Here is a 24760-nt window from a genome sequence, read left to right as displayed (position 1 = left end):
CAGAACTGTTGGCCTCTCGAAAAGGTTCCTAGGAGGTACAGGATTACGCAATGGAGGTAGTGATTCATCTTCCCCTCAAACCGTATTCTGAAAGACCTCACCTTGTCTTTAAAACTAGGTAATCTGTGCTTGTATTGATTCAGATTTCTTATGGTACGTGTTTTTTGCTTCCATCATCTCCGCTGAAGTGTGCCTTTTGCCGCGGATAGTGCTTTTACGCCGCTAAGGAATGGTCTTCTTCTTCTATGAAAAGTATATTTTGATGTTTAAATCCAGAGGCCACCTTCTCCAATTCTGTGACAGATCGAAAGAACGAATCATGGCTATGTACCGCGGGCGATTTAATTGAATAATGACAGTGGGCTCTAACCACCGTTTGCTTCTTTAAAAAAATATTGCTTTCACCGCTGAACTTCTCTGATAATAAACCATGATAAAGGTAAAAGCCCACTTCACAATGCTTAAATTGGTTTTGTCCTGAAATCCATATAAAGATTGTGATGGCGTCTCATAAACTGTCTGCCACCCACAAGATAATCTATCATTACTGGTTATTTTTATCTTTTAAACGTATTATATTTTTAAGATACACAGATTCTATTTGGATTGCTAGGCAAGGTATCATGAAATAAAGACAAACTGATTTTAAAAAGCACTTAATAGCGTCCGTCCGTCCGTCCGTCCGTCTGTCACGCAAAATGGTAGCTTAGCTGTGACGGGCGAACACGTGGATTTTTCCACGCGCTAACGACTAGTAGATGAAAACTAGCAGTGTAATATCAGCGTAGAATAAATAAAAAGCTATAAGATTAATTAAATATAGCAATTTTGTTGAAAATAATTTCGTATAAGTATATACGATTATGTATTTATTACATTATTTTCAACGATTTTTATTTCCTTCAAAGCAGCCACAAAGAAGATAGCTACTGCTTCAATATAAGAAGTACTAGTCGATAAAGCCCGTGGAAAAATCCACTTAGGCAAAAGGCCATTAAAAAATAAGTTTCTTTAGATGTTTTGCTGACGTAAGCAATGCATATACAAAAAGATGTTCTTAAAATCTTACACAAAATGTCAAATGTCAAATCTTACACAAAATAAAAAAAGAACAGCGTGCAAGGTGCAAAATCTAGTTGATAAAAAGTTACAACATCGACATTCACAACATCGACACTCACGACACCAATACTCACAAAACCGACAGTAAGAACACCAACAGTCACAACATGGATAATAACAATGTCAGAAATAATGCATCTCAAACATGTACATCTTATAAGTGATTATGTTGAAAACCCTCGGTATTTTATTCTGAAATGTCAAAAAGTTGGCCTGCAAGAGTTAGCACAAATCAACAAAAATAAGTTCTTTACACATTTTAAATATTGTCTTTCCCTTAAAAGCTTATACAAAAATATGAAAAAGCCATAGCTTAGAAAACAATAAATGTAAATATACAAAAATCAGTCATTTCAGTTGCATACCATTCTCTCCCACAAAAATTTACACAAAAATGTAAAAATCAACCAGTTAAGAACACAAAAAATTTTCGTTTTTAGTATGATGATCCGTACTGCCCTTTACCAACAATTCTGAACTTAAATGTCAAAAAATCAATAAGCAAAGAATAAACTTGAATTGAAAAAGATCATTATCTTGAAAACATTGTATACGGCTCGTAAACAAAAGTTCACACAAAATCTAAAACAGATTGATTTTTGAGAAACACATCTAAATCAACAAAAATAATTTCATTCAGCATGTCGTATATTGCCATTACCCATCAATCTTCCACAAAGAGATTATGAAACACATCAAAATGAAAAATCAGTCATTTCAGTGCATACAGTCATCGCCCATTAGATTACAAAATCGGAAACAAAACAATAGTAAATAACTTAACACACACACTTTAAATTCTATAAAATTCGTTCCACTTGTCATATTGCATGTGGTCCCCCTTGTAAAGTGCACAGGTAATGTGAAAAAAATTATAGATGAATTCCAGCCTGACATCATTTGTTTACTTTTTAGCGGTAATCTCCTTGGCTCTGGCTTTTGCGTGGCAGGAAAAAAGATGCTAGGATTTGGTGAAGAAAGGTCTTTTACTGTGAATTTCTTCTAACGGGGACATTAACTATTATCAAGTGTAGGTTGATGCCTTCTGATTTATTTTAATTCATTAAATGTCATAAGAATGCCTTCGTTTGAAGAAATGAACTGATAATTACTTTGCTTCACCTAACACCCCAATCTTTTTTCCTGTCATACAAATGCCAAAGCCGAAAGAGCTTATCACTGAAAATGTAAACAACAGAATTGATCTATACTCTATGGGCATAAAAATACATCCTACTATTCTGCAAAAGTTCAAGTCTTTGAAAGATTTTGTAGGTAGCTAGCTAGCTTGTTACATCATAATTCGTGCTCATAAAAGAAGAGAAATTTGGAAACTATAGTAGTTAGCTATAGATAATTAAAAAAGAGGAATAACAACAGAAGTCATGGCTTAGAGCTAGCCATGAGATGGGGAGCTGGACTTGAATGCTAACATTAACTAGCTAACAGTAGCTAAGACACCCAGTTCAATATGCTTAAACTGGGAACACTTAGCTAAAACTAAAGCTAGCTATTGATGCTTAGTAAAACACATATAAAGAGAAGCAATAGTAATGTAAAATTAATAACAATACAGTTCAACAAACCAAAGATTTCCATACTGAAAGAGAACTACTTTGTTCATCACTAACATACTGCCTGGCAGTGAGCGGGATTCGATCCGCGGTCCCCATAACAGGGAGCCGCAGACGAACCCACTACACTACTTGCGGCAATATGTTAGTAAGGAATTTTATTAGTTTATCTGGATGGTGTGTATACATGGGTGAATATTTATCATAGCACATCCGTATTTCATTCTCAACAGAGAATGCTTCACCCCGATCAGACGTCTGATCTTGACGGGCGAGTATAATGCGTGTAAGTCATACTGAAAGAAAACTACTTTGTTCATCACTAACATACTGCCTGGCAGTGAGCGGGATTCGATCCGCGGTCCCCATAACTGGGAGCCGCAGACGAACCCACTACACTACGTGCGGCAATATGTTAGTGATAAACTCAGATAGTTTATCCGGATGGTGTGTATACATAGGTGAATATTTATCATAGCACATCCGTATTTCATTCTCAACAGAGAATTTTCCGTTTTTTAGTCAACCAACAGCTTTATGTAGCATTTTAAATTTTAGGACAATACATTAGTTACGCGCCAGGGCACAAGAATTAATACAAAAAAACGTAAACAAATATAGCTACATACGCGGTAAAACATAAAAATGTGGCTTTTCCTGGAAAATGCGACTCCAGAGACATAAAAACCAAACTTCTAAAAATATCCAAGTTCTTACTATTTGTGATTTCAAATCCACTTCAAACTCTAGCTTTTGTTTTCTACTTCTCACTTCACTTTTTACCTTCTTCACTGGGACTTTTTTCTTTTTTAATATGTTTTTTGAACCACTTATTATACTTTTTTCGAGATCGTTCTTTTGTGGGTTTATTTGGTAGCGAGAGGACACCATTTTTCGAAAGTTAGCCGTTAAATTTATTTCAGCAAATCAAATTAAGTCGTTTTCATCATGTGATGTAACCAAAGTAAACCCGACTTCAAAGAGAATTACGGCAACATCAAAGGAAAATGACGGTATCAGCTTTGCCTGTCACAGAGACACGGAACTGGCGTATTATTATATAGATGGACATTGCCATAAACTCGGCGCCTGCTACTACAACTCTTATGTAACAAATTCAAAAAGCAATTCAATAGGAAATGTAGAATATAATCTCTATTTATTTATAATTAGAACTGTCTACGAAATTACTGCACTGTTCATCATTATACAATGTTGTATTGTTGAAGCTTTTTTGAAAGCTGGAATGAAATAGAAAAAATATGTTGTTTATTGTTCTGAGTGTTTCTGATTTTTTTTGGGCTGCTATCTGTACCAATTTACGGTTTTCTAAAGATGACAGATGTTAAAAAAAATCATTTTCAAGCCATTACTATGTTTTTTGGTTCTTTTCCATATATTTTTTCATGGTTAATGACGATTTTATTATCAATGGAACGATGTATTGTTGTGACAAATCCTGATAAACATTTGATACGGGGACGGTATGTGTTCAATCATTTAATCGCCTTTGCATGTGCTGGTGATATTACTTTCGCATTGCATAATGCTATGACTGTATACAACAGCCCAACATGAGATTTTACTTACCTTATAAAAAATAAAATAATTCGAAAAGATATTAAGGTGTTAGACAAGTCCAGTTTTATTGCAGCTTTTATGCAAATTCACAACAGGTGCAATTTCGCAACTATACTTAATGCAGTATGTCCGGAAAAGGTACAACTCAATGAGAGAGAATCGGCAATCCAGAAATAATTACATCAGTGATCGTGTATCGAGAACAATAGCGATTATGTTTCTTTGTTTAATCGTTTATTATCTTTCACATGTTATTTACTCTATCTTGCATAGTTCAACACAAATTTTAACAGCAGGACTATTTATGTTACATCAGACCAAAATTTCCACTCTTCTTGCTTATTCAAACAGTATCTTCAATGCTATTATCTTTGTACTTCGAAGAAGTACAAAGATAACATAAACTGGCGCAATGAAGACAAATAAACCGCCATAATTTATGAAGTTACATGTAAAAAAAATCTGCTATTTAAAAATAAGCTTGTAATAATGTTTGTACGTGTTTTTTTATAATAGATTAATTAACCTACCTTAAAGAAATGAATTAGGCTTTTCTCAATGTGCCTAATTTCAACTGTCAACATTCGTGAAAGTATGTTTTTACAATATTTTTTGAATTTCGTCATTTGCGAAATTTCATATAAATTATTAACAGAAATAATTTTTTTGTTGACATTGTGCTAGCTGCAGCAATTAGTCGGTAACTACACATCAGGTCGAGAAATAGACCTTAATATATATGCCTTCAAACTTTTGTCGTAAATGTCGTAGAAATTTGCCAGAATATAACATAAAACATTCGTAAAATTAAATTATCGCGAAAATTGTTTCCATCAAGTTAGCATCTATAAACTGTATGAATATGAGTGCAGTATAACGTAAAACAAAATAGTGAGCAGCAAATATATTTATGGCTATTGATAAAGTTGCTATTCAAGATCATCAGTGATGACAATGTTAAAAAAATCAGGCCACACTTAGCAACTCCGTCACTATGAGAACTCCGTAAAAAGGGATTAAAAAAATTTATGAAACAAAAAATTTCCTAAAAAAATTGAGTTTTCGGTGAAAACATAAATGGACCTAAAAATATGAAAATCAAGCGTTCAGCAGCGCATTAAAAACACATGTTTATAACTATATATCATGTAAATATGACACCTGCTCTTTACCCTGATAAAAACATACTTTCTTAGCGACGCAGTGATGCTTGCATATTATAAAAGTTAGTGTAGAATATTTCAGTATCTACAATCAGTAATAAAATATAATGGCAGACAAATAAATAGCACCAATTTCTCCAACTCCCCCCCCCCCCCAAAAAAAATCGATGTGTGATCACACGGCGAAAAGACGCAGCGACCTGCGCGGTAACACTGATGGTGGGGGAGGAGTGGGAGCAATTTCACATTGCAAGAACAGTGCACTGCCGTAGTTAATGGTGCTGATTGTTGTTTTATTTGATTACATCCTTGGGAAAGTAACTTTTAAACTTATAGGGGCCAAATGCATAAAAAAGACTGCAAAGAGGATTAAAAATATAAACAAAAGCGTTTGCATTATTTTGGAGAAATCTGTTTCACTTTTGAGATTAAATTCACGCCAAGGGCAGTCACATCTTGAAAAATATATTTCGTTTTTTTTTTAGATATTTTTGCATCCTTTTTGTCGGACATTTTTGCAACAACTGAAACTAGAAACAAAATAAATTGTAATCAAACTCTCAAAAAAAATGTTCCATTCAGCGAACAGCGCACGATATTATGATCCCAATTTAAATCAGAGTGCTATTGCATGTGTAATCTCAATCTTAATCCGGCAAAACGGGCCGCCTCAGTTTGCAGAGATATGACCTTAATTAAAAAACTCTTACAGAACACAACTTCCTATCACATGAGGAACGGGATACCTGATTAACGAGGACGGCAAAGCAAGCTAACAAAATTCCATGTAAAAGCTTTAGCCCGGCAAACAAGCTAACTTTTTTACTATTGTGCATGATAACGGTAAATTGGAGAAATCACATGTTTTCTGTACATTATAACCAAAGTAACATAAGAAACTCTCATAACTGACCTTCTATTTACTTTCTACTATCCGAATCTCTGTAATCCGAAAAACTTTATAATCCGAACTAATTTTCTGGTCCCTTCGGCTAAACTCTCTCTATAAGCCGAATTAAGTGTAAATACACCATTAACACTTTCGAATGTTTTTGTTTTTCGTAATTTGAATCTCTGTCGAATTCGAATGTTTTCGTTTCTTAAGACAAGAGAGAAATCAAATTCTGATTTCTATCTCTTATTAGAATTTTCACCCTTAAAACCTGGAAATTCGAATCAGAAAGACTTTCTGCTACTCGAATCTCTGTGTAATTCAAATAAAAAGTTATCCCCCTTGGGATTCGAATAAGAGAGAAGGCAACTGTACATCAATTTTATGATGAAAATAATAATTTTATACATTAAGAAGAAGAATTATTGTACAAAACTCATCACACACTTTTCATGTACCTTTTATTCCGTCCGGGCTGACAAAACTTCATGTGATAGTGAGCTCATCCTAGCACGGCTGATGTGAGAATCCTTTAAAAATTTATGACAGAGCTGTTAAATCGTATAAGCAGTTCTAGTGAGAAGTCTGTCTATATTTTATTGGAAGAAATCCCCATGTAGCAACACTCGAAGGTGTCCGCTCCAAAAAAATTTCACTGTACACGTTATACAAATGCATATTATCCGTGGAGTTTTGCGTTTGTATATTACTGAATGATCATAAATATAATAAATCATGGATGAATAAATTACGCAGAGATAAAAATGTCGAAATAATGTTAATTATGACGAATGCAAATATTAAGAATTACAGGGATGAAAAAGACAATCCAAATGAGAGATAAATGTGAAGTGAAAATAACCCAAAATTCATAGAAAGAGTATAAACCATGCAGACAAAAAATACTTCTTTGCGCTTTTATAATTTTTACGTATAGTTAACAAGGAGTTAGGTTTGCCGGTTTAGCAATAATAAAATACACTTTAAAAATCCAGAGATTGTAAAACTTTTAACAAATTTTACTGTCGGGATTTTCAATCCAGCAACTAAAATAAGAGTAAAAATTATAAGCAACTGTGAATTACTGGGCTAAATCTTAGTTGTTTTTCTCCCTCTGAACTTCATTTCTTTCGACGTATTGTTTCTGCTTTTTTTAATAAAAAAACTGTGCTCTTAATATCCTTTTGAATTTACATCTGTAATAGTCCAAAAATTTTGTTCTCATTTCAACCACCTATTTTAACCAATCAATATTAAACTATTTTAACTCCCAACTTTGTGTTGCCCCGTAACTTTATAAATTGAAATGTAATGTATGAGATGTAAACGTGCTTATTTCAGCCTAGTGTAATTCAGCTCTCATTTCCTAATTAGTGTTCTTAACAAAGCAATTCTGAACAAAACTCTTGGGAAAAATGGATAAAGAATCTAATTTAAACCTAATTTAAGCATTATCATAAAGAACTTTCAGCTATATCTTTCTGTAACATATCGCTTAATTTCACCGATTTTCACGCAAAAGTCTGAAGTAGTTCAGTTCATGCGAAAGGTAGGTCATTAAACACACACTATTTTATCATAAGAAGTCGTAATTTGTGACAAAAAAAAGAAAAATATATATTTGTAGTTGCGAATAAATTTAGTTTACTTAAATATTTTTCTGCTTTTGAACTTTTGTGTGAATTTTTTGTTTTAATCTTGTTTACATTTCGTCACACTATTTATTTCTCACATAGATGAAATAGTGGTAACGTTGTGTTGAGATGTAAGAGAATATTAAAAAGAATTTAATCAGAAAAAAGATATATACTAACAGAGATTGTCATGATTTTGAATGACTTATAAAAATAAATAAATTTTTAAAGTAATAAATGTTTAAAGACGGCTTTTAAAACAACTGTACTAAAACTTCATTTATTTAAGGAGTTTTCCATGCCTTTTAAAAATTTTGTTAAAAAATGGATATATTGCCAAAATCAAACTCTTCTACTTGTAATCCTGTGCATTATCTTTTGAAGTATTGCAATGATGATGGATAGAGTGGGACTTGAACCCACGAACTCTTTTTTGCCGGGCGATTGCTCTACCGACTGTGCTATCGATCCGATGCTATCTCTCTAGCACATGTAGTAGACGAGGCGAGGATACTACCTCCTTAAGACATACCACGACGGCGAGGCGTATGTCCTCCTTGCGACCTTTCTACTAACAAATGCCAACGAGATATCCCCGAATGATGCACAATCGGAGCACCCAACCAATCAAATTTGCCGCACTTGTTAAGCTCTTCAGCACCCAGGAGCAATCACCCGGCAAGCGAGAGGTCGGGGGTTTAAGTCCTACACGATCCATCATCATGTAGCACTTTTGAAGATAATGTGCAGGATTACATATACAAATATACCTCACATATGCACCGTTGTTCCTATAAAACTGTATTATGTTTACAGTAGAAAAGCAGTTTTATAGAACTCGCATGATATAATTCTAATTTTATTTGGCTGATTAATTTTAATTGCGCTTTAAATACTTCGTAATGTTTGTTATAGTGAAATGAATCAATTAGGACCATTTCTTTTACTAAAACACATTCAATATTTCTTTACATTCTAATATTTTTTTCATTCTCCTAACTTAATTTAGACATTAGCCAAACTACATGGTGTTTCGCTCCAGTCGGTTTCCTCTGGTAGTAGAATGTCACCAAGAACCGGACTTCCTGAATTTAGTCAATTGGCTCCTACTACTGGTCATTTAATGCATCCACCTCCTAATGATAAAGAAGTAATGAATAGATCGATTGATTTAACGTTTGGTTTAATCGTTGTGATACTAAATATCGCTGAAATTATTCTAATCAGCAGAATTAAACGAAAAAAGAAAATATACGAAATATGTATTCTGAGTCTCTCCGTTACAGATTTGCTTTTCGGAATTTCAAACAGCGTTGTCAGTGCAATATATCTTTCAAAAAATGCTCAAAATGAAAGCATATTAGAGATAACATACACAACATATTTTTATTTCGTCTTAAACTCAATACTCCACTTGATTTGGATAACTTTTGATCGCTTGTGGTTGGTTCTAAAACCCTTGCAGCATAGAGCCTACGTTTCAAGAAAAAGAATTTGTATCGTGTTAGCTGCTACATGGATCACTTCAACTGTTATAGCTGCTTCTCTTTATGCATCAGATAAGGTATCAGACGCGTTCATCAAGTCCTATGTCACAACATCTTATGTTAACACAGCAGTTACCAACATAACAAATGATTTCAAAACATCTTCAACAGTAGCCCCAACAATGTTCACCTTACCGGAAATGAGTACAAAACTTTGGCGCACAAAACCTAAGTTAGAAGCAATCAGGAATGTTCGTAGAGAAAAGACATATCAGGATACAATGCAGCTTGTGTTGTCTGTATTTATTATTATAGCCGATGTAGTATTAATTTCCACTTATGGGATGATCATATATCTACTTAACAACTCACTACGAACAGAGAGTATCAATCATATGTGTATCCATTGTAGCTATATTCGTCATCTTCACTTTACCATACGCGCTAGTCCGGCTTATTACAAAACACGTACCATTATGGGGAAATTTAATGTTGATTTCAAACAGTGGTTTAAATAGTATTATATACTTCTTTCGTGGAAAATGTGAGAAATATCAAGAAAAACGAGCCCTAAAAAACGCACAGATAATTTTTACAGTGTCAACTACAACTTTTTCAACTCATTGTTGATAAAAATTACAAACTGGAAAGAACCAAAAAAAGCATTCTTCGTCCTTTTAATATAGTATTTTTAGAAACTAGACTGTTTATTAACTCAAAAAATTTATAATGTATTAAAAAAAATATACGTCTGATCTATTACAATAAATAATTGCATGTAATATAGGCTTTAGAATAACACACTTTAGAATAAAACGATATATTTCTGGTCAAGTAATATGAATATAAATGTGTGTAAATTTTTTAACTCGTTTGGATTATTTTATAGAGTGCAAATTTTTCCTTAACATGCGCTTACAAGGATTGTATTTTCAAATTATATAGCGTTAGAGGAGATCTTTTTTCATAACAAGAAACTTTTTTGCATCTATGTACATTTATAGTTGTTTTATTTTACTTAAAGGATGCACGTAATGACTGCTAGTCTTCGCTTTAATGGATTGGTTAGAAATCAGGCCTGTGGAGTGAAAAGTTTATCAGTACTGAGGGAAAAAACAATTTCACATTTAAACATCATACTTAACATTTAAAGTGAATAAAAATATCAAAATAGTCTTTGGTATCCATAATTTAATCTATGTAGGCTAATCTATGCTTTCAAACCAATGCAATGAATTTTCTTTCCTTTTTAACAGAACTTAAAATAGAGAAGATAAAAAGCTTTTTTATTAAGAAGTAATTTGTTTGGTATTTGTTTTATAGCTTTGTTATCGTATTGAAAATAGCTTGAAATTCTCAATATTAATACATATTTTTCTTTTAACTCATATTTACATGACTTAGAGAATAATTTTTATCTCCTAATTTTCCATCCGTAGTTTATAGAAGCCACGATTTTTGCTTAGACAAACTACAGGTGCCGCTGGATAAGTGAAACTTTCCTTGGACCGAAGAAAATGGTTTCACTAGCTTCGAAGTTTCCTTTAAACAAACATTAATTTTGTCAAAAACGTCGTTCTGTGAAAAAAATATAGAATTCATAAAAATACGGTTGTCTAAGCTTCGAGAAAGGGTAATTTAAGACATAAGTTCAATTTACGAGAATTACTTTTATGTAGCCACTGAGTTGTAATGTATCACCACGCTCATGATTCGAATGTAAAAAAGCACAATCAAGCGCTGGAAGTCCGGAATTTGTTTTGAGAATGGAGGAAAATTTCCTGTTATTTTTAATTTAAATTTATTCTACTGTTGTTTATCTAAAAACAATAATAACATAAACAACTCAGGAGCATTTGAATTCAAAAAAAATGAGCAACGTCGTGTACTGGGTTAAATCGACCTAATGTTCTTTTTCATTTCAAACGAAAATTATTTTGTTTATTTAATCTCTTCGCCATTTAGTATTTAAAATTTAATTATAGACAGAAAAAAAACCTTGAAGATTCCTATATTACATCACGGAGCCGACTTTAAACAATTAAAAAAGAAACTAAAAAAAACTTCTATTTCACAAGGGCATCACGTAAATTATCCTTTAATAATTATTACACTTGTTACTTTTATTTCATGTATTATGCGGTTTCTAATGCATCAACTTTGTATATAAAATAGAGTAAACTTTTAATTTTTAACTTTGTATAGTACTGATGATGACGTAAGCCGAAAAACATTTACTTTTGAAAATACATATTGATTTTTTTGTTTTGTTTTTATCTTTTAGGATTTATATCTGCAATAATCTAACATTTTTATCCTTTTTCTCAGGTAGCCATTTTAACCAACCAAAGTTAAAATATTTTACTCCCAACTTTGCGTTTCCCCCTTAACTGTATAAATTCATGCAAACGTGCCCTTTTATTACTTTTTTCAGGCTAGTGTGATCCAGCTTTAATTTCCTAATTAGTGTTTTTAACAAAACAATGTTAAAAATACCTATTGTGAAAAATGGATAAGGAGTTTAATTAAAACTTAATTACAACATTATAGGAAAGAACTTTGAGCTTGATCTTCCTTTAACACACCGTTTTATTTCTTGCAACATTTCTCACAAAAGTCTGAACAAGTTCAGTTTTAGTTTATGCAAACGGTAGGTAATTTAGCGCAAATTATATTGTCATAAAAAGTCATAATTTGAAGACAGATATAGATTTTGTAGTTGCAAATAAAGTTTGTTTACTTAAATATTCTTCCGCTTTTAAACTTGTGTTGTAATTTTTGTTTTAATATTGTTTACATTTCGTCACACTATTTATTTCTCACATAGATAAAATAGTGGTAACGTTGTGTTGAGATGTAAGAGAATATTAAAAGATGACATAAGAATATTAAAAAGAGTTTAGAAAGAAAATATATATACAAAGGAAAATGAATGAATACCATGATCTACTTTGAATAACGTTTGCAGACGACGTTGAGGACGACTGTACTAAAAAAAATTTTTTATTCATACATTTTTTTACAGCTAAAAGCAGTTGAATTTTAAAAAACAAAAATTTTGTTAAAAAACAGATAAAACGTCGAAATCAAACTTTATTATGTTTTTAGTAGAAAAGCAGTTTTATAGAATTTGCATGATATAGTTAGTGTGTTTTTAGTTCATTAAGTTTAAATGGGCGATGAAGACTTTGTAATGTATGCTACGCGAATCGCTAAATGTTCGTTGTGGTGAGATAAATACGAACCATAATTATTTTTTAGTAAAACAGATTAAATGTTTTTTTAAGCTTTTTTATTTTTCTTGACTCGCCTATTTTAATTTAGACATTAAACAAAGTACATAATGTTTCGTCCTAGTCTCTTTCCACCTGGTAGCATGCAACCAAGAACTGGACTTCCTGGATTTAGTCGATTGCCTCCTACTGGTCATATAAGGCCTCCACCTCCATCCCAGGGCCCTAACGATGAACAAATGATGAAAAGATCGATTGATCTAACGTTTGGTTTAATCGTTGTGATACTAAACATCGCTGAAATTATTCTAATCAGCAGAATTAAACGAAAAAAGAAAATATACGAAATATGTATTCTGAGTCTCTCCGTTACAGATTTGCTTTTCGGAATTTCAAACAGCGTTGTCAGTGCGATATATCTTTCGAAAAATGGTCAAAATGAAAGCATATTAGAAATAACATACACAACATATTTTTATTTCGTTTTAAACTCAATACTACATTTGATTTGGATAACTTTTGATCGCTTGTGGTTGGTTCTAAAACCCCTGCAGCATAGAGCCTACGTTTCAAGAAAAAGAATTTGTATCGTGTTAGCTGCTACATGGATCACTTCAACTGTTATAGCTGCTTCTCTTTATGCATCGGATAAAGTATCAGACGCGTTCATCAAGTCCCATGTCACAACATCTTATGTTAACGCAACAGTTACTAACATAACAAATGATTTCAAAGTATCTTCAACAGTAACCCCAACAATGTTCACCTTACCGGAAATGAGTACAAAACCTTGGCGCACAAAACCTAAGTTAAAAGCAATCAGGAAGATTCGTAGAGAAGAGACATATCAGGATACAATGCAGCTTGTGTTGTCTGTATTTATTATTATAGCCGATGTAGTATTAATTTCTGCTTATGGGATGATTATATATCTACTTAACAGAGAAAAGAAAGTCACAACAGCATCACCAACTCACTACGAAAACAGAGTATCAATCATATGTGTATTCATTGTGGCTACGTTCGTTATCTTCACTTTACCATACGCACTGGTCCGACTTATTACAGGAAACGTTCCATTATGGGGGAATTTAATATTGGTTTCAAACAGTGGTTTAAATAGTATTATATACTTCTTTCGTGGAAAATGTGAGAGATATCAAGAAAAACAAGCCCTAAAAAACGCACAGGTAAATTCTACAGCTTCAACAACACCCCTTTCAACGCCAGGGCTGTTGATAAAAAATACAGACGGGAAAGAAACAAGAAAACTTTCTTCCTCCTTTTAATAGATTATTTTTAGGAACTGGACTACGAACTCTGACTACGAAAAATAGGAAATGTATTTTTATATATATATATAAGTTATATACCTGTGAACCATGGCAAATGTGTGCATGTAATATAGCTTTTAAAGATAACACACTTTCCAATAAAACGATATACTTTGACTCCAGCCATAAAAATATATATGTGTGTAAATGTTTTAACTTTTTGGGCAACTTGTTTTTAAACCAATAGTACAGTTACAAGTATTATTTTAGAGAGTGCAAATTATTCCTTATTCCGCATTTCCAAGGAGTGTATTTTCACATTATATGGCGCTAAAACAGATCTTTTTGGTAACAAAGAAAAACAATTTGCACGTGTTTACATGCAAATTCTGAACTTAAAAGGGGTCACATAATGACGACTAGTTTTTCCATTTAACGGCTCGCATAAAAGTCAGTGGTTTCACTAGTTACGAAGTTTCTTTCAAACAAACATCAAATTCGTCAAAAACGCCGTTCTGTGAAAAAAATATAGAAGTCAGGAAAATACAAGTGCCTAAGCTTACAGAAAGGTAATTTAAGACATCGCAAGTCCAATTTTATGAGTTACTTTAACTTCAAGGGGTCCCCACTTAGCTGTAATGTGTCCTCGCCCACGTGATTCGAATGTAAAAAATAACACATTCGAGCATTGGAATTCCGAAATTTGTTTCGAAAATTGAACAAAAGTTCCAGTTACAAGTGTGTAATTTGGCTCATCAGAAAATTGGTTCCAATTATCAAATGTTCCACTTATCCGATGAAATTGAGAGAGTTTTCTAAGGCTAATCTAAGGGACCTGGGAAAGATCCACTTATCCGAGGTTCCGCTCGATATGCGGAACCCCGGGATGTGCATATCGATCGGCAACTGTACTTATAAAAAACTTTCGCAATAATTGTTAAATTGTTACTACTATTATTTTTCATTTATACAAAGTTAACATATTAAAATGTGTTGGTTATTATTATAATATAGTTATTTTTTATTTTTTATTTTTTTATTTTATTTTATGGTAATTGAGGAAAGCATAATAAACATCAGCAAGATATATTGACAATAAATATTGTTACGTGCTTTCTCAATATTGACACATATCTTTTCGGGATCTTGTTTTACTAATGGTTAGTAACCTTAAAGCAACAACGCAAAAATGCTTTGTATGTTTTTATAACATAAAAATAGTAAATTATTTTAAACAAAACAAAAGAAGATATGTTGGCAAATAACATCATAAAAACACGTGTTATGTCAACGTCATAAAACAAAACATGTCAGCATGACATGTAAACAAATTCTATCAAAAAAGACGTCAACAAATTTGTCTATAATCCGTCAATAAAAAACTTCAATATAGTATGTCGAGGAGATCTAATTTGTCAACTGCGCATTTCATTTCGTCAGAGTTTTCCCATGGAAATGAGGGTTATTAAGATACTAGTCGGTGGCCCGTCAAAAAATACACAGGTTCGCCCGTCCTTTTTATACCGCATTGCGTGCGTCTCGCTACTTGAGATACCATTTTGCATGACAGACAGAGAACACGGCTATTTGCATGACAGACAGAGACAATTATTATTTTTATGTTTGTATGTTTCATAAAAAACGAGGAAAGAGTGCATATTGCAAATCCCAATAAACGTCTATGATAGTGCGAACACATAGACAAAAACTTAAGAAATTTAATGAGAAGCTTTCACTTGATTCTTGTATAGGCGTAAAATCCTTTAAAAAAAAGCTTTCTCGCAACTTCGGTTTAAGTAAAAACATAGAAAACAGCCCATTTTTACCAAGTCCAGCTAAAATAATTACTCAGTCTTTTATATTGTGGAATAAGTTTTCCAAAAATTTCTCAAAATGTCAGCGTAAATAAAAAAACCTCCTGCAGGCTGTGGTTTTAAAATTAACTGCAGTTACAAAATAAACACAAGTATCACCAGGTTAATGGAGACTGTTCTCTTACTGAATTAATAAATTTTAGACTTTCTAAAGCTTATATAACAGTAAAAGGTGCAGCTACCAACCTACATTTAGCATAAGGTGGATTTGAAAATTTTGATTCAGCATTTGTGTAAATACTTTGTTAGAATTCTAAAATAATTGTGCTGTGTTCAATCCTTCGTGAAAACATGACTTTCTTGCTTGTTTACATTATAAGCTGCCATTTTCCTTAACGACGGGCTATACAGGCACATATCGGCCCATAATCGAGAACGCTGAGCCAATTAAAATGCCCGAAAATTGTATTTCCCGCTTGCGGTGAATGATGTCTGCAGGATTCACATTTCTCTATTTAATTATGATGGGGAGTAGATATACATCGCGCTATAGACGTCTATGAATATAGTTATTTGGTTTGAAAACAGACCTGTGTTAAGAATAAAACCAACGATATGTTCTTTACAACAAAGTACATATTGGAGCTAAGAACCATGAGATAAATATAATACACTTTAATGGGATACAATTTAAAGGGATAATTATCTTAAAATATTAGAAAAAAGAATGAGGGTTAAAAAGAAAAAAGTTGTGTTATCTTAGGTGGATGGCCTTAATACGTACACGCAAATTTCTTCCACATTAAATTGATAACAAAATAAGGCATATGATGCGATTTAGTGGTTTATTGAATTAGCGAGACGAAATATTATTTGAGAAATCGGTAAAGAAATTTTAGTAAGCGTTTTTTAAGGACATACGATACAATGTTTGTTATATTGTAAACATAAACTTGCTGTACTTGTAATACTCTGATCTAATCACATCAACATTGTCTCAACAAACTTTGCGTAAGAAAGTATCTAAGCTGTTGCAAAATACGTGAACTTCTCGTGAAGTATAGTCCTAAGCAATTTTATGTTCCACTTCTACCTGATGCTAATTACCTTTCGGATTTTTCGCGTGTGTCATAGGTGTTCCTAAGGGTGTTGTCGATCCGGTGCCGTTCATTTGTACTTGCGTTCTGTCTCGCTTTTCCAAATAGTTTTCGCATTTTCCACGAAAAAAATATATGATACTGTTCAATCCACTATTTGAAACCAAGATTAGATTTGCCCATAATGGAGTGTGACCTACTGTGAGTCTTGCCACTGCGTATGGCAAGGTAAAGATCACAAATGTTGCTGCAATTAACGCACAGATTAAAGAAACTTTGTTTTCTATATTCCCTTCTTGATTTGTAGCAATTTTCTTCTTTCGTTTAAGTACAAATATAATGAAAGAATACGCTGAAATTAAGAATACATCAGCGATAATTATAAAAACTGACAATACCAATTGCATTATTGAAGAATATTGTTGTTCAATCTGTATTCTTTTGATTGCTTGAACTGAGTAAGATGATTTGGTTCCTGCTACACCAGAAACAGTCGTATTTACATACGATGTCATCTCAACTGACTTCGTGAATGTTTCGGTGAGTTCGTCTGACACAAACAAGGCAATAGCGATTACTGTTGAAGTTATCCACGTGATAGCGAGCAGTTTACACATCCTTCTTCTGGTCACGTGAATGCGATGTTTTAATGGTTTATAAACTAACCAAACTCGATCTAATGTAATCAAGGATAGGTGTAAGATTGAATTTAAAACGAAATAAAAATATGTTGTGTAGGTAATCTCCAGTACTTCATCATTTTGAGCATTTTGTGACAAGTAAACAGCACTAACCACACTGTTTGAAAGTCCAAATAAAAAATCAGTGATGGATAAACTTAAAATGCATATCTCGTAAATTTTCTTTTGCCGCTTGAGTTTACTAATTAGAATGATTTCAATCAGGTTTAGTATAACAACAATTAATCCAAAACTCAAATCAATTGACTTCTTCAGTATTTGCTCATCTGTTTGACCAGTTGGTAAGGTGTTCTGACGTGCAGTTGGTGACGGCGAACTTGGGGATATGGGCAGTCTTGTAAATGTTAACATGGCGACCTAACGTTTTCTGTTCAACCTAAAGATATACATGGAAAAGGACTTTTTTGTGTTGGATTTTTTATGTGCGGCATTGATTCACGTTAATAAGGTAGCTAGAAAAAATCTCCCTTAGAAGTCAATTTTCTAAGCAATTTAATATGACACGTCCAATTTTAACAGCTATTTGCGCAAACCATTTCAACACTTATTAAAAAACCAGAAAAGAAGGCTTTGACTATTATTCTCCTGTTCTCTGCCTTCCTGTCGTCGTATGAAGTTAAAAATTCGTGAACGTAGCATATAAATACGACTACGACAATACTTTTATGTACCTCTAAATTTTCAACTAAATTTAAAAACATGAATTTTTAATGCAAGGTAATAAAAGATTGACTTTTATACACACGCGATGGAAATTGCAAAAAGAAAGGCTTTTTGAAGTATAGCTAGTAATTAAATTAGACAATACATAAACCCACGCGCAATATGACTCATACACTTTCATATTCTTCCGCTTTTCTAACAATATGCGATTAGTCATAACCTAACATTCTTATCCTTTCCACTAGCTTGCAAAACAAGACACATTAGCACTGTTCCTTTCTATCTTTTCTTTGCATCTTAGATAATAATGCTGCAAATTCATTAGAAATATTTCACAGCTTTTAATACTGGTTATTAGCTAATATTATGTTTCCAAATATAATGTATGTATAGACAGTTAAAAGTGGATAAATACAACAACCCTTTTTGTTGTTTATTAAACTAAATAACGTGTCTTATATGCACGATATCAGACGCCATAATTTGTGTGTTGTTTTAAGTAATATAGCAATGCCAATATAACATTCTTTAAAAATAGAGCAAAATTGAATGTGGGTGTAAACTTTAGAGAAAACTTCTTATGCTATTCTGACCACAGTTTCTTATAAGCACGTAAAGATATACTTACTGTATCCTTATTTTGAAAACTTGTTTTTGAATTTCCGCGCCTGAAAAGGCGTAGGAAATTCTTTAAAACCGTCGTTTTTTTCTTTCGGAGCATTTTTGAGAAAAAATCGACCCTGGGATTTCACGTTCTTCTGAGAGGAGGATAGTATTGGTACCGACTAACTAACTAACCCTGTCCTAAATGGTCAAATGCAACGTCACAGATTTAAACTTCGTACCCAAGCTCCCAAGTACTGGGAAGTCATCCAAATGACGTTTCAGGCCGAAATTGGTATTTGTTTTCGACAAAATTTGGCACAGTTAACAAAAAAAGTATGCTGAACATAATGGTGACATTATAATTTTGATTTTTGTCACCTAAATGTCATTTTAGGCCAAAATTGGTCCAAAAATTAAAACTACTTTATTTTCAACAAAATTTGGCACAGTTAACAAATGAAGTATGCTGAACATAATGGTGACATCAAAATTTTGATTTTTGTCACCTAAATGCCATGTTAGGTCAAAATTGGTCCAAAAATTAAAACCACTTCAATTTCGGCCAAATTTGGCACAGTTAACAAATAAAGTATGCTGAAAATGATGATGATACAAAAATTTGATTTTTTTGTCAACTAAATGCCGTTTATGACCATAAACGTTTCAATCACAAGACTTTCAACCATTAGGCTGTATTTTTTGTTAGCAATTTCTTAGCAATTTCTTTTAAAATGTGAGTTTATTATGACACGTTTCGTTTTGTTTGCGTTTGTTGTATGATATGTCCCTTGTGTGTTTTATCTTCAGAGCTTCATGCACCAAACCTCTCCGAATGTTTGGCACGTAGCAGGTTGTCATTAAATATTTTGGTAGCGAGCGGAAATTCTTAGAGCCCCCAGGGCTTCTTGTTTAATTCTCAAAGAGAACTATTTTAAAAATGTTAATAAATTCACTCATGTCTTTTATTTTAAGAATACCCTTCTATGAACTGAAAAAAATGTTTCCTGTTTTTGTAAAACAAAGTTTCTCGCGTATGACCTTCAAATATTGCAGAACTTGAACCTCACCATTATGCTTAGAACTTTTTTAGTAAATCTAAGCCTGAATATGCTTATAAATTTTATGTTTACAAAGAAAACCTGTAGATAGTCTCTATAATAATATCCGTATTTTGTCTGTTCAAAAGGGTTACCGATATTCCTTTGATTTTTTGTAATTCAAGGGGTTGTTTAATTGTAAATTTTATTAATTAATTTATTTCCTTACATAATTTAATTAATTTAATTGATAACCTCTAATTCAAATAATAAATTAAGTGATTAAAATGAATTTATTTTTTTAATGCGCCATTTTTAATAATAATTTACCCCCGTGACCTTAATCGCCATTCCGCTCGGAAGCCACAGAAAACAAACAGGATGGTTTTACTGACAGTTTAACTGACTTTGTCTTAACCGCTCGCACGTTCATACCAATCAAAACGCTTGATTCTTTGAAAAACCAATCCAAGACTTTCGAGGCCTAGACATGCCAACAAAGAAACATGATCGCCATTTTAGTATTTAAAAAGTAATGGTGGCCAGTGTTGTTTCTAAGTCTGTTTCACCTTTTTGTCTTCTATAAGCTTTTTATATTTGTAATATTTGTTCTTTTTATGTTCTAAAATGTGAAGATAAATATATTGTCACGTTTTTAGCTACGCACCAGTTTTAGGATTTTTGGCTAGGAACGAATATTTTGAAGGCTAGCTAGCTAATATCCTTACTTTTTACTAATTTTGTTGGGTATAAGAGGTTTTTCTCCTACCCAACATTTATTTTTATGTCAAGGATGTAGCCATTTAGCTAGCTCATTTATTTACATCAAAAGTGAGAGTATAAAAATTCAGTTTGGCTATCAATATGGCAATATTCTCAGCAATAAATCTTATGCTAAATGCATTTTTGCCAGGTAGCTACATCTTCAATTAATTTCCTTAAAACTTTTTTTGCAAAAAAATGGCTGAGAAATTGGACAGGCTGTTTACGTTGTTGTCATTTAAAATAATAAATAAAGTTTTTTTGGAGAAGGGTACTGTTTAAATCTGTTTAACTGTACTAAGCGGTTAGCTCAGTGTTAACAATAGACTGTTTTTTGGAAAAGGCTGTTACGCCTATGCGGGTCAGTCCACTGTAACAATTAATTTTTTAACTTTTTTCAGGAATCACGCCTGTATGAATTTTCAACAATGTTTACCTGGGCTAACGCTTAGCCCTGTGCTAGGGTGGAATGGATGGGTTGATGACGTCTTTGAAATCCTTTTAACCTCAATATCTCTTTATCCATTCTTCAACAACATATGGTGTTTGTTTCTGTTTGAGAGACAACAAGTATACAAATTTCTAAAATCACATTTTTGTACTTAGCTCTGCGGGGGATATAAAAATTTGTCCCTCCAAAGCGCTTCGCTAGCGCCCAGTCCCGCGCGGTATGAAACTCCTTAATTAAAATTCATATAACGGACCTCTTCCATTTTTTTTCTGTATAAGAGGATTTTTCCACGGGATTATCGACTAGTTCTTATTATTACAACTATGTTCTAGCAAAAAAATTTTGAGTTCAAGTTCTGCTTATATTATTCGGTATTATACTCTCCATTTATTTTCATTTAGACATCAGAACTGAAGCACTCCAAACAAGATAAAATGCAAAGTGTTCTATAATATTCACCATTTCTTTAAATGATAATAATTTATGTTAAGTGTTATATAATATCCATTTTAAATAGATGTTTTAATGAGAACAATTTTTTACCTTGAAAGATAAAAATACAGATAATAACTAAAAATATTTAATGGACGCTAAACTTAAAGTGACGCTTAGATTTTTACTCATTGCTTCCCTCACCCCTCCCAACATTTCAAAATCTTGATCGTGGAATTTAACTTGTCGTGCAATAAGATGTGTGAATATGAACGTCGTTTAACGACAGTATAAACAACAATAAACTGTCACAAGGCATTGTTTACACTCCTCAAAATATTGTTCAACCTCATGAAACATTAACACAAGTTTTTACTAATGTTACAGCTAAAAACAAAATGGTAGATATAAAAGATAAGTGAACAGTTAAAAACTGAAAAAGAAGTACATGTTCTTACAGATATTAGAATTTCGTCACCATCCATAAGTTTTCAATCTGAAATGTTTTTATTTCTTCTTAAAATAGAAAATACATCGTCTGATTTACAAATTTAGATATAAAGTTTAGGAGTGAGCGACATTAAAGTAATTTTTTACAGCATATAAGTTCTTCATAGAAAATTGAGACTCACATTATTTTGTTTTTGTATTCTCTATGAAGGAATTTATCAACAAATACGTCTCTTTAATGATAGTCGTATTCCGTCTGTGTTTTTGTGCGCGGGAAAAAGTCATGTCATAGAAAGAAGAAATGAGATATATAAAGGACAGGCGAAGCTTTAGAGATATCTAGTCCTTAACATGTTCATAGTCTTAATAAAAATTCCAACCTGAACATTGATGTAAAGAAAACCTTACAACGATGTATTACTTTCCTTGCTAGTTAAGATTTTGATTTTAAATTAACTTTTAATTTATTTTTGTACATTGTTGCTTTTAGTAACAATTCTTACCTTAAATCTTTTACGCGTTGAATCCATTTTTTAAAGAATGTTAATGATGTTTTAAACAGATCAAAACAATTATAGAAAACAACACCACTTCACGCAGAGGTTTAGAAGATTGCCTAACGGATATTTTATAAAAACGTAATTAGCATCGACCATGGAGAGCACTTTAACAAATTTAATCAAGTCACTAACATGCAAGAACATACAAGTTTTAACGCTTGCTTATTGTAAAACTGAGCATCAATAGTTAAATACAAACCAAATGTTTGCTTTCCAAGTATTCTATTCCAAACATCTGCAGAAATGCATCACGGTAGTCCGGATCTACCAATTTTAAACTATTTCTGATGAACGAGATAATCGTATAAGGCATGATGTACGTTGTTTCTAGGGATTTGGAAATAATAAAAATCAAACGAACCATTTAGTATGGAGGCGGGTTCTGGTTTAATTTTTTCCTGGTTATGCTGTATAAACAAATTGGGTTATTTAAAATGTTAATAGTTGATTTCAAACCAGTAATACATGTTTCAAAGTATTTCTTTCTGGCAATCGATACTTCATAATCAGCCTGCGTGATTAAAGCACGCCGCCGTGTCACAGATGTTGTAAATTGTTTTCCTATAATACAATATTAACCGATTACCCCGGCTGTGCCGCAAAATATCGCCCGGGTCTAATTGCCGACCGAGCTTGCAAGGTCGGTGCAATGACTGAGGCCAATATTTTCGGTATAACCCGGCGGGTAATCTGTTATTATTGTACCATTGCAAAAAATTACAATATCAAGAGGGTTGTCAATTAATCCATTCTCAAAACAAACATAATTCCTCATTTGCATTATTTGGATGCTTTTTTTAAGCCAGTTAATCTAAATAAGATTGTTCATAGGTTTTTACAAGCTTTGCGTTAGTTTCCTTCGTGTTAATTTAGTGATCTTTGTTTTTTGTTTCTGGTTGGGTTTTTTTTAGAATAAGGCTTTATTTAAGCAAAAGTCATTTTTTGTCGGTACTTGTCAGTTCTATGTTTAAGTTTTCGCTAAGGTCGCTAAGTTCGCCAAAAACGAAAAATGACTTTTCTTAGAATAAAGATTAATTTTGTGTTTTCGAATTAAAAATTTAAAAGAATCTATTTTTTATGTCTCTGAAAAACCTGAAATAAAAAAATGCTAGGAACCTGAATAAAAGACTTAACATTGCACTGCTTACTGTGCTTCTTTGTCCAACCTTTACTATAACTAATTGTTCGCCCGTGGAAAATCCACGGGTTCGCCCGTCCTTTTTATACCGCATTGCGTGCGTCTCGCTACCTGCGAAGCTAAGCTACCATTTTGCGTGACAGACAGACATTTATTATACAGACAACTTTATTATATAGTTTGTTTTTTGGTGCTTTTTTTGTTTCGTTTTTAATTTTGTTATAAGTTTTTTCGTTCCTGGCATGTAACATGTATGGAGATTTGAACAGAAGTAGTTCTAGGAAGCTTGTGTTTTTGAGACAGGTAGAAAACTAAAAATAATCAAAAACTTCACGTCTTGCCCTGAAGTTCAAAGTAGAAAAAGAAAAAAGAAAATTTCAATTATGAGGCATACGAGTCGAGGCAAGAATCCACATAGTTTTCTTTTCATAGCTTTTAAAGGCTAACTATAAAGTAACTGAGCGTTTATTTATATGGTGTTGGTTAATTAAGAGAATGTAAAAAAATATAATTGCCACCGTACCTTTTCTAACGCAAACGCAACCAACGTAAATTTGTCATTTGCTTGACAATAACATTTTGCTGTTTTTACTTAAGTTATCTTTCTATGTCTGTCTCTTTGATTCGCGACTTTCTGTAAAATTTTACTCAATATTTTTCTGTCAGTAATATTTATATAATAAGTATGTGCATGTTTGTCCAATCGCCTAATTTCATTTTTAATTCTTTTTAATGTAAATTACAAGCCACATCTACAACATAGTAATCCGCTAATGTCTATTTTGTTGATGTCAATTTTTAGCTAGAATGTTGACGCAAGAGAAAATAAAGCATCTATTTTATAGAGTGTGTGTTTGTTTGAGATTTCTGCTTTAAACAGGCTACACTGTCAGAATTTTTTTTGAAAAAATTTGTCTGGAAAAAATCAAATTCTCCGTCTTTTAAGATTTTCTATTGCAGGGGATACTTGCTTGCCAAAAAAACCTTTTTCCTGCTAGCGTTTGCTATAAAGTGGTTACAATTCATTGCGTTTTTAACTTTCAATTATTTATACCCTTAACATTTTTTTTCCTTTTTTCAAATTAATAT

General features: G+C 32.5%; 3 protein-coding genes across 6 annotated transcripts; 2 read left to right on the top strand and 1 right to left on the bottom strand.

The window, feature by feature from the left end:
- The first annotated feature begins 7718 nt into the window (after positions 1–7718).
- LOC130636730 (5-hydroxytryptamine receptor 1B-like) lies at positions 7719–14124 on the top strand. The gene is made up of 3 exons (XM_057446563.1): positions 7719–7881; positions 8976–12103; positions 12778–14124. Exons 1-2 carry the CDS (start codon positions 7873–7875, stop codon positions 9969–9971), a joined length of 1005 nt encoding a protein of 334 aa, XP_057302546.1. The 5' UTR covers positions 7719–7872; the 3' UTR covers positions 9972–12103; positions 12778–14124.
- On the bottom strand, positions 12777–24270 carry LOC130636705 (trace amine-associated receptor 8a-like). Of its 4 annotated transcripts, none has more exons than XM_057446550.1 (2): positions 24195–24270; positions 12777–17948 (listed from the first exon to the last, which is right to left on the bottom strand). In XM_057446550.1, exon 2 carries the CDS (start codon positions 17921–17923, stop codon positions 16874–16876), a length of 1050 nt encoding a protein of 349 aa, XP_057302533.1. In that variant the 5' UTR covers positions 17924–17948; positions 24195–24270; the 3' UTR covers positions 12777–16873. The 4 variants fall into 4 exon arrangements, with proteins under 4 accessions (XP_057302533.1, XP_057302509.1, XP_057302525.1 ...); XM_057446526.1 differs by lacking the exon at positions 24195–24270 and adding an exon at positions 22477–22614; XM_057446542.1 differs by lacking the exon at positions 24195–24270 and adding an exon at positions 22156–22453.
- On the top strand, positions 12797–13975 carry LOC130648201 (5-hydroxytryptamine receptor 1B-like). Its single transcript, XM_057454272.1, has one exon. The coding sequence runs from the start codon at positions 12797–12799 to the stop codon at positions 13973–13975; it is 1179 nt and encodes a 392-aa protein (XP_057310255.1).
- Positions 24271–24760: the final 490 nt, after the last annotated feature.

The sequence above is a fragment of the Hydractinia symbiolongicarpus genome, chromosome 1 (genome assembly GCF_029227915.1).
Source record: "Hydractinia symbiolongicarpus strain clone_291-10 chromosome 1, HSymV2.1, whole genome shotgun sequence".
NCBI lineage: Eukaryota > Metazoa > Cnidaria > Hydrozoa > Anthoathecata > Hydractiniidae > Hydractinia > Hydractinia symbiolongicarpus.
Note: the sequence above shows the minus strand (reverse complement) of the source record. Positions and strands in the feature narration are given on the sequence as shown.

What these genes read in the sequence shown, in the direction of transcription:
- LOC130648201 (XM_057454272.1), top strand. Translation starts at nt 12,797, where the DNA reads ATGTTTCGTCCTAGTCTCTTTCCACCTGGTAGCATGCAACCAAGAACT.
- LOC130636705 (XM_057446550.1), bottom strand. Translation starts at nt 17,923, where the DNA reads ATGTTAACATTTACAAGACTGCCCATATCCCCAAGTTCGCCGTCACCA.